This window comes from Sus scrofa, chromosome 5 (assembly GCF_054392235.1).
Source record: "Sus scrofa isolate SSC_HxYL_T2T_F1_AM1 chromosome 5, Sscrofa_HxYL_maternal_Yorkshire_Landrace_v2.0, whole genome shotgun sequence".
Taxonomy (NCBI): domain Eukaryota; kingdom Metazoa; phylum Chordata; class Mammalia; order Artiodactyla; family Suidae; genus Sus; species Sus scrofa.
Genome location: NC_139387.1, coordinates 5,218,138 through 5,234,879, shown reverse-complemented (window position 1 = coordinate 5,234,879; position 16,742 = coordinate 5,218,138). Strand labels below are relative to the sequence as shown.

Here is a 16,742-nt window from a genome sequence, read left to right as displayed (position 1 = left end):
ACCATATGATAATAATTATTTGCTGAATCTAATATATGGCACAAATGAATCTATCTCCCCAACAGAAACGGAGCACAGACATGGAGCAGACCTGTGGCTGCCAAAGGGGATGGGGAGGGAGCGGGACGGCCGGAGAGTTTGGCACTGGTAGGTGCAGACTGTTACAGCTGGAGCGGCTAAGCGATGGCGTCCTGCTGTACAACGCGGGGAGCTCTACCCAATCTCCTGGGTTAGGACACGGTGGAAGGTAGTATGAAAAAGAGAGAGAGAGAATGTCTAAAAGAAAAGAAGAAAGAGTCAAGGAAATCACAGGGCGTACAGAGGAAAGTGATGGGGAAAGTCAGACTCATCCATCGCAGTGGACAGAGACACAGAACACTGGACCATTAAAAAGGCAAAGACGTTTGCTTTGGAATTGGAAATACTACAATTTGGAATTGTAAGATATGCTATTTTACAAGCAATACAAAGAAAACGTGACAATGAAAGAGTGAAATTGAGAAGCTGGGAAAAGAGATACCTGACAAATACTAATCGAAAGAATACAGGTGGGGTCTTTTAATAGCAGATAAGACAGACCTTCAACACCAGAGTGCTCCCAGGGTTAACAATGCGATGAAAGGGCACACAGCCCAGGGTACCCTGACGCGTCGTCACTCCCAGGTACGAGGCCAGGAGGCACACCGGGCATCAGAATCCCTGTATCGGCACTTGGGGGCCCACCCCGCTGCCGCCTCTGGTGCCCTGTTCCACTGGGAGTTTTGGGGGGATGACACGACCAAGGTCATGGCTCGGAAGCCCCTGGGGCCCTGGCTGGGACAGGTCACGCTGCCACACCCCTGGCCGCCCTTGGCCTCCTAACACACCCCTCAGGGTGCCCGTCAGAGCCCTCACGGCCACGGTCGCGCCGGCGAGCCACTCTGGCCGGGAACTATTTCTTACTGTGTTTCTGCATGCTTAGCCCCTCCCACAAAGCCTCGCAGAGAAAAGCCCTCCGCAGGCATCCAGAAAACTGTCATTGTGAAGACTGTGAAGCCAGTGTGAGGAATGTCTATCATATGCTTTCCTATTTTAAAAGCATGATATGAAACTGTGGATGCGCTTTGATTCCAAATACGTACAGATTGCACGTGTGTGGATGCGAAGCCGGAGAGAAGGTGGAAAAATGAAAACAGTCCATTTGTGACATAAGGTCGATGGTGACTTTTTGGTTTGGTTTCTGTTATCGCTACAAAATGATGATTTGTGTCATAAATGAAACGAAAAGAAATGGCTGTGTAACACGGAGCTGTCCAAGGAGGTAACTCCTAAGGGGTTTCACCCCGTGTGGCCAGGACAGTAGACCTGTCTCCTGAGCCCCGGCAAGGCTGGCTCCCAGGGCCTTCCGCTGCGGAAGCCAGCGAGGCAACACAAGGTAACAGGCAGGTGCCTCTCTCTGGGCATGCCGGGTGCGGAGAAGGGAAGGGAAGGCCTGGGAAGCGGGTCCAGGTCTAGCCGCATACTCTTCTTCCTTCTCCTGCGCTCACGCGCCTCCTTTCGAGGCAACCCCAACTATGCCGAGTTTCACAGGACTCCCTCCTCATCAGCCAGGACCCCTGAGAAAAGGGTCTCTGAGTGACCTGGACACAAAACCAGGTACATTAAAGACAGCATTCCTCACCCGGCGTGTGGTCTACATGTATTTCCTGTGTGTATTTGGTCTCTCTCTATATTTCCTGTGCGTATTTGGTCTCTCTCTCTATTTCCTGTGCATATTTGGTCTCTATATATGTTCCCTGTATATATTTGGTCTCTCTATATATTTCCAACTGAAGGGAAGCAGGGGTCTTGGAGACATGCTTGATTTCAGGTCCAGACGAGCCCAGAGCACTTCGAGATGCCAGAAAGCAAGAAAGCTATCAAGACGTCCAGGGCCACACCCGCAGGACTCAGGAAAGCTATCGAGACGTCCAGGGCCACACCCGCAGGACTCAGGAACCACCACCAAAGGGCCCCCACTGGCCAAAGTGGAACAATAACTGCAATGAATTGAAACACATAAAATACGGTAACAACCATGAGTTGACAATAACTTTTTTTGTTTTAAAGAAAAATCACTCATTGTTCATTTTTGGAGGATGCTAGGAAACCGATTCATCATTTTGAAAAGTAGCAAGTGAAGAGAGGAAAAAAAAAACACAAGGAGGTCCTGCCTTTCCCATACTACCTGTGACGCCTTGTTACCAAATAGTCAGAGAGGGGAGGTTTCATCAGAGACGCGCCCAAGTCACAAAAGGAGAAGTGGCGGACACGGAGCATCAGCACTTCGCGTCCCTGGAGGGTTAATGGACACGAGGATGAGCGAAAGGGCTGCTGACATCACAGGCAGAGAGACAACCAGTCCATACACGCTTGTCACCACCTATGCAGTATTCTTGCCCCACGTGGAACCTGGATCTGCGTATCTATCAGTTCCAGGGCAGGGGGTGGGGAGGGAGACAGGGGAGCAGGTGAGACGCCGCTGTGGGGTGCAGCCAGTCGGATGTAGATTGTAAGAAGTTCCACCTAACGAACAAGCCGGACCTCTACCACAAATGCGTCATGAGGGGGGAGCATTAACAAGTGGAGGGGGCTCTGCAGAGTAAAGAAGAACTGCGGTGAGTCCATCAGTTGCAACGTGCGGACTGGATTCGGAGCTCAACTCAAAGAAACTGTCAAGGAAAACGTGAGACAAAGCAGTTACCTCTGAACGCTGACGGGCTATTTCTTAATATTAGGGATAATTCAGTTCGGTGGGAAACAGTATTTTCACCATGTTTTTGAAAAGAGTTCTTGTCACGTGACAGAGCGAGGCCGTTTCAATGAAATACGACGTCTGGTATTTGTTTGGAAAGGATGTGGGGCTGAGGAAAATCGGGCAGGGGTGGAAATGAAATGATGGACCGTGAGTGAGGTGTCGGAGACGGGCGGCAGGCACATTGGTGGATTCATTAGATTATTCTCTTTGCTTTGGCATGTGTGTGAAATTTTCAGTGGTTAAAAAAAGCAAGTCTAAAACAGTAATAAAAAATAAATGAAGCTGCTCCTTATTCTCACGGTTGACGATGGCAGTGTCAGGAAAACAACGGGGCTCTTACCTTTTCATTAACTGGATGAAAATCCTCCTTGGTAATCGGCATACAAAGGTGTCCAGGACGATCTTCAGGTAATTCAAAGATACGTACCCACCTCTGGAAGGGTCCCCTGCACTCAGGGCCTTTTCAACCCTTTCATGGGACCTGGAAAGCTGCGATGAATGGAAATGAGAGATCGGCATTCGCAGAAATCAGCAGCACGGGGCTGTGCAGCCCCTTTATTTTCACTGAAACCTCTTCATATTTGCCTCTCCAAAATTGATCAAAAAGGTTACTATGGCATGTACGGAACTTCAAATGTTTAATTGATGAGCTCACTACAAAACAGTATCCCCAGTCTAGAGCTCCTCAACTGACAAGGCGGACAAGTTTCTCGGGGAAAAACAGCACAGAGAATAGCTCTAACTCAAATTTCACAGCTAAAAATATGTGGTGGATCTGCCAGTTTGATACATCGTTCTTAATATACTTTCAAGCCATCCCTACTGCGAGCCCATGCTATGCTCCTCCTGATTAAGTCAGGTCAATCAAACCAAAAAAGCTGGGAATATTTTATTAAAGATGGAAGCAGCTTTTACTGTAAGGGAAATTGTTAATATAAGGATTTCATCAACATAGTACACACTGGACATTTCTTTAATTATCTTTTTTCTTTTCCATGGGAAATTACAAAGAGCCAGGGTGAAGGAGCTTTGCTTCCGAGCCTTCTAAAACGCAGTAAAGCAGGTTAACCACTGATTTTTTATATGACTCATAAAAATGCCATGAAGACTGGTTTCATTCCCGAAGGCTTTCCTGCTGTTTATTATTGAGTAACAGTAACATACTTCAGTATTTCCCGCCCTCTCCGCTTTGTCTGCATTCACTTTTTCCTGCTAACTGGGTTAAGAAGATAAACACAAGAACCCTCCCCTCGGTGTAAAAGGTGACTTTTTAAACAAAGCTGCTCCACGAAAGGAGTAAGAAGCAGATTCATTAAAACTTGCTTAGGGTGTAAAAAGAATGAAATATTGCCATTTGCAACAACATGGATGTATCTAAAGGGTATTACGCTAAGAGAAGTAAGTTAAACAAAGAAAGAAATAGCACACAATCTCATTTATATGTGGAATTTAAACAAATCAAACAAAATGAAAACAGATTCACAGATACAGAGAATAACTATGTGATTGTCAAGGAACTAATGGCTGATTCCAAAAACATGAAGGAGATTAAGAAGCACAGTTACCTAATAAATGTCATGGGATGTAATATATAGCATAAGGAATGTGGTCAATAATATTTTAATTAAAGTATATAACTTAATTAAAATAAAGTATTGGGACAGATAGTTTCTAGACCTATTATGGTGATCATTTCGTAATGTATAAAAATGTCAAATCATTATGTAATACACCTAAAACTAACATAATATTGTACATCAAGTAAACTTCAAATAAAATGAACAAATAAATAAATTTTAAAATAAACTGAAAAATTAAAAAAAAAACTTGCTTAGGGGGCCTGGAAATATTGGAAATATGAGGGCGAAATCGTTAAAAGAATCTAGAGATTCATAGGGCCTAAGCATCTGACAAAGTTGCATAAAATTAACCCAAAATGTGGCCAAGTTTGCTCAACTCTCTCTCGGGGAGGAGGGGCTACGTGGGGGAAGGCTCGGGGAGAGAAGCCAAAGCTAGATGCGGAGTCTTGGTGTCAGTGTCTTTATTGCCTTAATGAAATCTACTTTAATATCTTAATGACACTTCGTCTCCGATAAAGTTTTTTTCAAGAGAGTGTTTTGACATAATCGAGAGCTCCTAGAAAAAAGAGGGGGCGTGAAACAGACATAATGTCTTTGTGCCGTGGAGAACCTTTTAGGAATTTTCAGTGTTCTATTTATAATGAAACAAAGGGGGAAAAAAAATGCAGGCAATTCAGTGGACTATAAAAAAGGACATAAAGATACCTGGACGTCTCCCTACCCACAGGTATTTTTTAATATAGTGTTCCCAAAACTCCAACACAATCACATGTAAACATACGCTAGGATTTTACAAAAGCAGGATGCTCAGTGAGGACAAATGCTTTTTCCACTTAACAACAGGTCATGAAACCTTTTCTGTAAGGACCAGTGTATGTGGTGCGTGTCTGCGTCACACCCTGAAACGATGCGTGAACGGCCGTCACATTCCTGTTGGAAAAGAAAAGGTACGCCTATGGTGCACGTTTCTACACTGGGTTTTTATAAATGTTTCCCTGATCCCCAGTTAAAATGGGGCCACCCTTGCTACGTCCCCGTGACACCGCCCCCCCCCCGCCGCCGTCCTCACGTCGTACCACGTGCGTGTCCCTTTGCTGAACACCGCGCTCCCTGGTGCAGGTCCCGCGCTCTCCAGGACACGCCCCGGCGGGGCCTGTTTTGTTCACTGATAATCACCTAAGCGGAAGCACCATCGGACATGCAGCAGGCGCTCCGTAAAGAGTTGTTTAAAAACGGATATGTGGTTACTGAAAGTGTTCTAAAGGAAGAGTGCAAAATGTAATAAGCTATCTGACACATCGATAAAAGGGAAATAAAAATTAAATCAGGAGTTCCCGCAATGGCTCAGTGGTTAACGAACCCAAATAGTACCCATGAGGACGCTGGTTCGATCCCTGGCCTCGATCAGTGGGTTCCTTAACTGGCGTTGCCATGAGCTATGGTGCAGGTCTCAGACGCGGCTCTGATCCTGAGTGGCTGTGGCTGGGGTGCAGGCCGGCAGCTGTAGCTCTGATTCCACCCCTAGCCTGGGAACCTCCATATGCCCAGGGTGTGGCCCTAGAAAATAAACAAACAAACACATACACACATACATACACAAATCACAGCTGACATTCCATTTGATCTGCATGAGACTGATAAAAATGTAAAACTCTAATGATAGTAAGTATCGGTGAGTACCGAGGACAACGAACGCTATGAGTACATAGGCTTCCAGCGGGAGTGCACACTGATACTCTGAACGACACTTGGTTGCTGCCACGGAAAGCGGAGGTGTGTGGTCGCTACAGCCTAGCAGGAAATGCCACTCCTGGGTGTCGTTCCTGGAGAATCCTCTGCATGTCCGCACCAGAAGAAATGCAGGCAACCACTCAGAGGGGGGCGCTTGGGTTGGCGCCAAACAGGAAGCAATCCCAAAGTCCGTCCGCGGGAGGATGTGCGCTTGGCGTATCTGGAGCTAAGGGACAGCCGCACAGCAGTGAAAGCCATGCTGCATCTCCGTCACTAACGTGAGGGGAGCTCGCCCTACGCACAAACGGGATGGAAATAAATGGGCCTGCAAAGACGCAAACACACTGCAGAAGAGAAAGACGCAAACACGAAGCAAAAGACAAAGAACTCGACCTATAAAAAACATAAATACATCACCAGCAGAGCTTTCATATCATAAAAGGGAACTAAATAAGAACATAAATTCATTTTTTAAAAAGTTGGAAGACAAGAGGGATAAAACAGTGAAAGAGACTGGAAGGATATTGCAAAGCCGAGACAATAGAAAACAAAAACAACATCATCACAGGAAATGATAAGAAATTAGAAACGGCAAAAGAATAAAAGACAGGATGGAAGCTAAAAGCAATAGCCAAGGAATGGCCTGAGAGACTCTCAATAAGCGCAGAGGAAAAAGACAAAGGGATTATGGAATTTTGAGAGAAAATGATGCCATCAAGGATGGACAAAGACGCTCCAATGTGAGGACGACTGGGGACGCTGCTGAGGAAGCAGAGACGGCAGACGGGGCGGCGGGAGGAGGATGGAGGGAGAAGGTTTTAGTGACAAGACACAGGGAGAATTTTCCTGACGTGAAGGAGAACGGAATCTGTGCATCGAAAGAAGGCCCCGTGCTCCACAAAACTCCGACAAAACCCTCCAGGCCAAGACAACTTAGTTTTGCTTTTTAATTTCAAGAATCAAGGAAAAACACTGATGTTCCCGTTGTGGTTCAGCAGGTTAAGAACCTGACAGAGTCTCCATGAGGAGGCCGGTCCAACCCTGGCCTCACTCAGTGGGATAAAGAGCCAGTGCTGCCGCGAGTCTCGGCCTAAGGAAAAGACGCAGCTTGGATCTGGCGTTGCTGTGACTGTGGCGCAGGCCAGCAGCTGCAACTACGATTTGACCCCTAACCTGGGAACCTTCATATGCCATAGGTGCGGCTGTAAAAAGAAAAAGAAAAAGAAAACACTTTTTGAAAGACAAATACCATATGAGATCACTAATAGGCAGAATCTAATTTTTGCAAATGTTACAAAAGAACGAACAAAACAGAAACAGACTCAAAAGTCTTGAAACCAAACTTAGGGTTACCAAAGGGGAAACATGGGGAGGGATGAATTGGGAGGCTGGGAGTGGCATTTACACGCTACTGTGTACGAAATCCATAAGGGACAAGAACCCACTGTACAGCACTGGGAAATCTACCCGATAGTCTATGGTGGTCTCTCTGGGCAAAGACTTCTGAAAAAGAATGGCTGTATGTACATGTGTAACTGACTTACTTGGCTGTACACCTGAAGATGACACAACGTTGCTAAGTCAACTCTGCTTCAATAAAAACTTTTTAAAAAGAAAGAAAAAAGATACTAAGTATGCTGATAGAAAAAGAATATCCTACAAGCGGAAAAAAAATAAGTTGACCTCAAGATTTTTCTCAAGAACACCCAACACCAGAAGATAGTATAGAAATACTATTTTTAGGAGAAAAAAAGAATGATGGAAGAATTACATCCAGCCAAGTTGTTGTTCTAGGGGGAAAAAAAAAAAAAAGGCAAGAAACCAAAAGGGAGATAGTCTCACATATGAAAAAACAATGGGAATAAAGCACCCAGGAGCCCTTCTTGAGGGAATTACTTGACAATGAAATCCAGCCAAACAAAGAATAAATCAAAATAAAGAACTCTGAAAAGGACACACTCCTGGAGAAGAGAGATGTGAATTAAATCCATGTAAATATAAAACAAAGGCAAAACAGCTGGGGAAGTTATAGTAATGGACATAAATGTAAATGTTATAAACTCTAAGAACAAAATACAGAAGTTCCCATCGTGGCGCAGTGGTTAACGAATCTGACCAGGAACTGTAAGGTTGCGGGTTCGATCCCTGGCCTCGATCAGTGGGTTAAGGATCCGGTGTTGCCGTGAGCTGTGGTGTAGGTCACAGATGCGGCTCGGATCCTGCGTTGCTGTGGCTGTGTGAAGTAGGCCAGCGGCTACAGCTCCGATTGGACCCCTAGCCTGGGAACCTCCATATGCCTCAGGAGCAGCCCTAGAAAAGACAGAAAAGACAAAAAAAAAAAAAAAAAAAAAAAAAAAAAAAAAAAAGAACAAAATATAAACGCCAAAAATTGTGAGGTGGGAGGGAGGGCGGAAGACTCACAGAAACTGCCGGTCACCGGGAATTTCACAGCAGAGCCAGCCCTTGCTGTCTGCAGTTGAGATATCCTTTCAAACCCCATAATTTCTCCATCTCTTTACGGCTTCCTTAATCTCTTCCTTTATCTTGTCTCAAAGTCCCTTTGGGGACCTAATATCTCTCATGATAAAGAAATACTTACCCAGGGAGTTCCCGTTTTGGCACAGCGGTAATGAACCTGACTGGTATCCATGAGAATGCGGGTTCCATCCCCGGCCTCGCTCAGTGGGTCGGGGAGCCGGCATTGTCCTGAGCTGCAGTGTAGGTTGCAGACGAAGCTTGGATTGTGCATTGCTGTGGCTGTGGTGTAGGCCAGCAGCTGCAGCTCTGATTCTACTCTAGCCTGGGAACTTCCATGTGCTGCAGGTGCAGCCCTAAAAAGCAAAACAAAAAACACCCCAAAAACCAAAACCCAAAAAAACTTATCCAAACTTCAGAGGTATCTTTGGCCTGATGTGGGGAGAGCCTTACCAGGAGCACCTGGGATCTAGGCTGGGCCCCAGGACTCTCTGGTGGGGTCACCTTGGGCAGGTCATTAAACCTCTTCCTCCTTCAGTTTCCTCAGCTTGAAACTGGGATGATAATGGCACCAAACTCCTGGGGTTCCCATGGGACTGAACACCTGAGAGGCGCACGCGACACTGCCTGGCACAGAGACAGCCCCTAAAAGGGTTAATTGGGAGGGTGACGATGATGTTTTTAATACTGGCAAATTCAAAGAAATTTAAATGTGCCTTCTTGGAGTTCCCACAGTGGCTCAGCAGGTTAAGAACTAGACTAGTATCCATGAGGATACAGGTTCGATCCCTGGCCTCGCTCAGGATTAAAGAGCCTGTGTGCTATGGCTGTGGTGGAGGCCAGCACCTGCAGCTCTGATTCAACCCCTAGCCTGGGGACTTCCATATGCCACAGGTGTGGCTCTAAAAATATATATATATACATATATATATATATATATATATATGTATATATATATATGCGCCTATTTGTAAAAAGGAGAATGACTCTCTTCTTATAAAGTTATTTCTATGTATCTACCTGCCCACCCCCCAATGCAGCCATCCTTCTATATATATGAATAAAGACAGGCCTAGAATTACGTTCACCAAATGGTGCCTTTGATTATTTCTGGGGGGTGGATTTTGAATAATTTATTTCTCCTTTGTACTTTTCAGAATTGCTTACATTTTCTGTAACGGTCATGTGTTCTGGAATGGTCCTGTTTTCATGAAAATAATAGATTCAGTAACAACAACAAGAGAAAACAAGTTTTACCAACTCACCAAGAGAATATCAATGTGCTCCCTTCCCCAAAGTCTTTACCAATAGCGGCTTTTGTTAATTTCTTCCTCATTAAAAATGTCCTACGGGACATTTTATATTAATAATTTATAAAAATTCTACATAGGTTGGGAACAGCTCATCTTTATCTGCCATTTACGTGGCACGTGTTTTGCCAAGATTATCCTTTGTTTATACAAAGTTTTGCCGTGCAAGTGCTTTTTCATTTTCATCTAGTCAAATTTATCATCTTTTTCTTTATGGTTTTGAGCCTTTTCTTCATGCTTGAAAGCCTAAACTTCAAGATTAAAAATTTTCACTCACATTATTTATTTTTAAATGGAACTAGTAGATGCGTACAGAATTTATTTTGGTGTGGAGACTGGAAGGTTCCAAGCTCTCTCCCCCAAACGGCGAGTGAATTATTCCAAGGATGACTACCCAATACCCCCCTCCCTTGCCCCCACCACACTCTACCGGAATGCCTCTCATCATGTGCCAAATTCACGTATAAAGACTGGTCCCTTACCCAACTACTGTTTGAGATGAATGTGAAGGTTCACTGCTGCACCAATGCCATACTGTCGTAATTACTACACCTATACAGAATATTTTAGATGTGATAGGATAAGCCCTCTATTGTAACTTTGCAAAAGAAAAAATATATGTAAGTATATATGTACACACACACACACACACACATACACACACACACACACACACACACATCTCCGCCCAGATGCAGGGAAGCAGGTGCTAACACTGAATCTTTCAACCCAAGAACTGGAAAAGGCCTCTTCGTTTATTCGAGTTTCCCTTTTCTCAGTAAAGCTGGATCGTGTTTCTACACAGGTCTTAAATATCTTAAGAGCTGGCGCGTGAGCAGCACCAAGGAGGTGCTTCAGAGTCGGCCCCTCGTCCTCGTTTCGGTCACCCACGCGCTGCTGCGATCGGGGCCGCAGGAGGCCTCGGGGTTTGGATGGTGTCTATCTACCCACAGACCAGCGCTGGCTGCCTCCTCTGTCCACACTTAGCTCACTCTGGCTTTAGGACGCGCTTACCTCCTGGCAAAAGACCCTCTCGAGGTCGTCTAATGAGTAGTTTCCCCGGATATCTTCAGGTGAAAGAGAACTGGGGAGGCACTCTCTGCTGGGGTTCTTGGCTCGTTGCTCCTCCCACGAGACCTCTGCCAAAACAAAAGAACTTCCGTTTATGAGGACTGCAAAGCGCACGTCGAAATATTAAGTGTTTCCTTTTCATCATCACCTGTCTGATAAAAATTAAGATTTGAGCAAACCAAAAGCATGACCTATATAATAAGCGGTGTTGAAAAAACTGGATGAACATTTTAGAAAAAAATAAAATTAGTCTGCTCGCTTGCTACCTTATTGAGGAAACACCTTAGACAGAGTACCATCCAAGTCACAGAAGAAAGTTAAGCTGAATATCACGTAACACATATAATACACAATCTGCATCAGAGGTCCTTCACAAAGAACATACTACAGCCAGAAATCTTTCACATAATGGATAAGTCTGACAATACAAATACTTAATTTTTGTTCAGTAACCCCCTCCACACACAAATAATAATGAAAGAAAAATGAGTGGGGTGTTTCCTTGTGGCACAATGGGCTAAGGATCCAACATTGTCACTGCAGGGACTTGGGTTGCTGCTGTGACGTAGATTCGCTTCCCAGGATGGGAATTTCCACATGCCACAGGCACGGCCAGAAAAGAAAAACAAGCAGGAAGAACTACTGTTAATAGACGGGGGAAGACAGGTTAATTTCCACAATATATGAGTAGCTGTTATGAATCAATAAGATAAATATAAATCCCCAATCGATAACAGACTAAGGTTTAAACAGGTAATTCACATAAAAAAAGGACTTTTTAAAAGCCAAGAAATATATGAAAAACTACTCAAACTCACTGGTAACTTAAAAGGTCTAAATAATACAAGCTAATATTTTTTCTACTTGTCAAATAGACAAGGATTAAGGCACACGACAAAGAAAGAAATCAGCTCTGGCTTGGATACAGAAAACCTGGAGAATATTCTCAAATCCCCTTCTAGAACTTTATACTAATGAAATAATAGGACAGATGCATATTTGTAAGGATATGTACTGTGCAGTTTATTAAAAAAATGGGGAAAAAGGAACCATTTAAATACCCACTAACAAAAGACTGGTTTGATAAAGTATGGTTCATAGACACTACAAAGGGCCTGCCTAAATCAGGAATGCAAAAAAAATTTTGTCCTTGATATTTTTTCATGATAGAAAGAAAGGACAACTCACATAATTTAATTTTCTTTCTTTTTTTTTTTCTTTTTACAGCCACACCCTGCAGCACATGGAAGTTCCCAGGCTAGAAGTCAAATCAGAGCTGCAGCTGCCAACCAACACCACAGCCGTGGCAACACTGGATCCAAGCTGCATCTGCGACCTATGCTGCAGCTAGCAGCATGCAGCAATGCCGGATCCTTAATCTACTGAGCGAGGCCAGGGATCGAACTCACACCCTCACGGAGACTACATCAGGTCCTTAACCCACCGAGCCACAGTGGGAACTCTTAATCTTCATTTTATTTATTTATTTATTTATTTTTGTCTTTTTGCCATTTCTTGGGCCGCTCCCGCGGCATGTGGAGGTTCCCAGGCTACGGGTCCAATCGGAGCTGTAGCTGCCAGCCTACACCAGAGCCACAGCAACGAGGGATCCGAGCCGCGTCTGCGACCTACACCAACAGCTCACGGCAACGCTGGATCTTAATCTTCATTTTAACTCTTATTTTGTGTATGTGCCTTTCTATCCATCCATCCACCCGTCTCTCCATCTAGCATCTAGCATCAGAAACAAAACCTGGGAGGATAATACACCAAAAGAATACAGTGATGGGATTTTAGGGAAGTGTGATTTTGTGTTTTTGTGTTCCTGGCCTTTTTTGCAACAAGCATATATTACTCTTATCATAAAAGAGAAGAAGATAAATCTAAGGTATAGCCATTTTCGTTCTCAAAGTCAACCACAAAGAATCACAAACGGTTTCCCAGATTTATTTGCTAAAACGTCTGCAAAGAAGCTCCACTCAAATTAAGCACACTTATAACTACTCAGCTGCAGTTAACAAACTGCTCCTCATCTAGAATCCCATTTCCTACCTCCAGAAAAAGAAAAAGAAAACAGGTAATTCTCCCCCAGTGGACCCCTCTGGCTACATGACAAGATACAAAGCCAGTCCTTTAGAACTCAGTCTGGAATTCTGTGGCTTCAGTGCGCCAAGCATTTGAAACACAGGCTCTCAGAGCACAGAAGCTGCGAGAGCCTCGCCGAGAGGTGGGCGAGCCAAGCAGGTCTCCCTTGGTGGGGCAGGTCTCAGCCCCGGCTTTCTGACGCCTCATCCTGTGCTGGCTCCACCCTGGGACACAGCACTCTAATGGGACTTCATGGGACACACAGCGTGTCTAGGGGAACCCACCAGTGCTCTGCGGCAACATGTCTGGGTGGAAGGTGGCGGGGTGGCCAAGGTGTGAGGCCTGTCCTGGGGGAACTGGGCTGTGCAGCTATAGATGCTACAACAGGCTGGCTTCAGTGACCCCTCTCTCATCAGAGTTAGACCAGATTTTGCGCTTCGGTGCAGCTTAATAATTCCTGCCACCTTCTGATTTCCCCAAAATTCCCTCTGAAGGAGTCTAGCTGATTTGAAATAGGGTAGAGAGAAAATCCAAAACTTAAGGGGGCGTGTATGTATGTACGTCACAGGTGCAGCAAAAAGAAATCATTCCCCAGTGTCATTTCTTCATGCACCCAGACAGTGCTTTTGATAAGCAAGATGATGACGGCTTGTTAGGAACAAAAGTAGCAAAAACAGAAATACATAAAATTAATAGAAAACAAATATTGTTCTAGATGTAGAAAAGTCATAGATAATGGTTGTTTTAAGTACCTCAACTGGAGACTCCCTTCTTAGAACACTGAATAAAATAAGCAAAAGAAAAAAAGGAAACATTGACAAAACAAATAAATTTACTAGTGTAAACTTGAGCAAGAAGAAACTTAATATGGGCAGCCAGAAAGTTTTGCTTCCAGTTATGGTGGATTGGCTCATATTGAACCAACCATCCCAGCACATAACACTTGTAAACTCTAGCCGCAATATGAACAAAACACTATCTGAAGGCACTGGAGAACAAATGACATAAACACTTGGAAAAACTTTCCGAGTTAACACTTGGAAAAATGGAATAATAGTCAATGAGTTTCCTGTTATTTGGCCTTTTGCCTGAGAGCAGGCCTTAGCTGGAACCATGCTAAGCAGCCAGACTTTGGACATAAAACTAGAGTCTTACTGGTTTTAGGAGTCAGAAAATAGAATTCAGGACTACCAACCACAGCGGCTGGATAGTAAGGAGGGAAAGCCCAAGAAGAAGGCACAGGACAGGATCCCCAAAGTCTGTGAATAAACCAAAACCTGGCCTGCCGAAATCTAGCCCTGAACTGCAGGTGTGCAGAGCAGATAACAAGAGCTCAGCGAGAATCCCCACTGTGGGCTCAGCTGCTTAAGAACCCGACACAGCCTCCATGAGGACGCAGGTGCGACTCCTGACCTTGCTCAGTGGGTTAAGACTCTGGTGTTGCCATAAACTGTGGCGTGGGTCACAGATGAGGCTTAGATCTGGTGCGGCCATGGTTGTGGGGCAGGCCTCAGCTGCAGCTCTGATTTTACCCCTAACCTGAGAACTTCCATACGCTGCAGGTGAGGGCATGAAAATAAATAAACTAATAGCCTAGCTCAGGCTAAAACAGCACAACAGAGCGTTCACAGGTTAACCCCTTCCGGAAAGACAAAGATTCGTCTTCTACTAAAGTAAACTGGCTACTAAAACAAAAACTTAAATTCTTCAGAGGAACATAACAGAAACGATAGCCTCCACACAGCAAAATTTACTACATCCAGGATAAATTCCAGAGTGACTAGACCTGCAACAAGAACAACAACAAAAACAAACCCAGGAAACTCTAATCCATATTTAAGGGGAAAAAGAAAAAAAAAAAAAAGGGAACCAATAAAGATCAAATCCTACAATGACCTAGATGTTGAAATTAGCAGATAAAATGTTTAAAGCATTTTAAAATTAAAAACTTTTTAAATGACAGTGCTTGAGAATATGAAGGGATATAAACTTCTAATGAAGGAGCAGATAGGAGCCAGCAGAACAGTAGAAGCTGAGCAAATGAATCTGTGTTTAGCACGTATGTAAAAGTACAAAGCATGACAGCAATATCACAAAGGAGAGAAAAGAAGAATTCAGAAAATGCTGTTAAAAGTCTTTCTAACTCATGGGAATTAATATAAGAGTATTTGAAAACAGACGCTGATTAGCTAAAGATGTGTAATGGACTATAAAGTTCAACTGATCCAAATTTCTTAAAATTACACAAACTCTATGGGAAAAAAACTTGGGGGAAGGGGTTGACGGAGAGAGAAGGAAGGAGAGGAACACGATGCAAAACGGCAACAAGCCCACCTTGGAAGAAAATGTACTTCGAGGTACAAAGTTACGTTGCTGAGAATTTTAATGAGCATATGGACTCATTAAAACAAGAGTTCAAAAACAAGAGAGTAAAACAACGAGAGGGGAAACAGTACAATAAGCCAAAGGAAACAACATTATAGAAGCAATAAATAAATGAAGTAGACACAGCAAGAAGTAGCAGAGGCCTTAGCAAAAATCAAATTACAAGTATAGCTGAAAGACCTAAGATGATTCTTGTGCGTAGAGAGGAAAAAAACAAAGAGAATAAAACACTTCAAGAGAATTAATTCAATACAGAAGACAAAAAAAAAAAAACAAAAACCAATTCAACATAAGGATCATTTGTATCACTGAAGTAATCTGGAAAAGAGAACAGAAGATTTATTCAAAGATGTCTAATGTTACCAGAGAATAAAGAAACAAAAAATCCTCGAAGAAAGAACTGGATTTTCAGATTGAAAATAGAGTGTGTTCTGGAGAACTGATGCAGAAAGCTTCACATCGGGACTTCGCTTAGCTCTGCTAGCAAAATTCAGGAATGAAGAATTTCTTAGGCAACCAGTTAGAAAAAGCAAATCCCCAATCAGCAAGAAAACTCGGCCAGCCTCAGACGTCCCCACAGCAGACTCAGTACCAGAAGGTCGTGGATCCAAGTCCGTGGTGTTCTGAAGGGGCACGTGTGACCAAGGCACTGACATGCAGCCAAAGAAGCCACAGGCAACATCTCCTTCAGTGTCCTGGCGATTTCTAGTCTTCTGATACCCGTGAGTAAATACGAATACGTGTATACAACAGCCTCTCCGAGAACCCCTTTTCAGAAAGGCACCTCTATCCAGCACTCCCTTCCGTGGCTGCACATGGAAATGTGCCAGGAAGAATGCTGACGGTGGATATTTCTGGGTGCAGGAGTGGTCTGGTCGCTTATTTCAGTCGTTTCACTTGTCAGCATTGGCACCTGCCTCCCAAGGGCTGCGGGGAACGTGACAAGAGACAGGACAGGAACGTGCCCTGCCTGGTGCCTGGCACAGAACAAAGTGCTCAGCAGGCGAGGTCCGTTGTTACGGTTTATCCGATCGGGTATATAAACTTGTGATCAAAGTTCTCTCCCGTTGGGCTGGACACCACCTTCCATCCCGCTTGAGCTAAGGGCACAGCCCACGCCTCAACGAAACGTGTCCCCCCAAGGGCCCCTGGACCAAAACGCTCTCAGGGGGACCTGGGGCTTGTCGCACACACCCCAGGGACCTTGCTCCTGCGAAAGGGGCTCCTGAACCAGACATCCTCGTCCTCCTATGAACACCACGGCATTCTGGGCTTCTCTCACAGGCATTTCAATCGTTTGTTTGGGAGCCGAACCGTTCAAATGTTGGC

The 16,742-nt window shown here is 44.4% G+C and overlaps 1 protein-coding gene and 1 long non-coding RNA gene across 2 annotated transcripts in view; both read right to left on the bottom strand.

The window, feature by feature from the left end:
- The window catches only part of EFCAB6 (EF-hand calcium binding domain 6), a 221,323-nt gene that overhangs the window by 151,223 nt on the left and 53,358 nt on the right, over positions 1-16,742 (bottom strand). Inside the window, 2 exon segments of the mRNA XM_084955059.1 lie at positions 3,117-3,265; positions 10,887-11,011. Of these exon segments, the coding sequence (XP_084811185.1) occupies positions 3,117-3,265; positions 10,887-11,011 (274 nt within the window).
- LOC110260617 (uncharacterized) lies at positions 5,150-8,453 on the bottom strand. The gene is made up of 3 exons (XR_014802928.1): positions 6,037-8,453; positions 5,433-5,532; positions 5,150-5,286 (listed from the first exon to the last, which is right to left on the bottom strand). It is a non-coding gene; the product is annotated as an uncharacterized LOC110260617 (long non-coding RNA).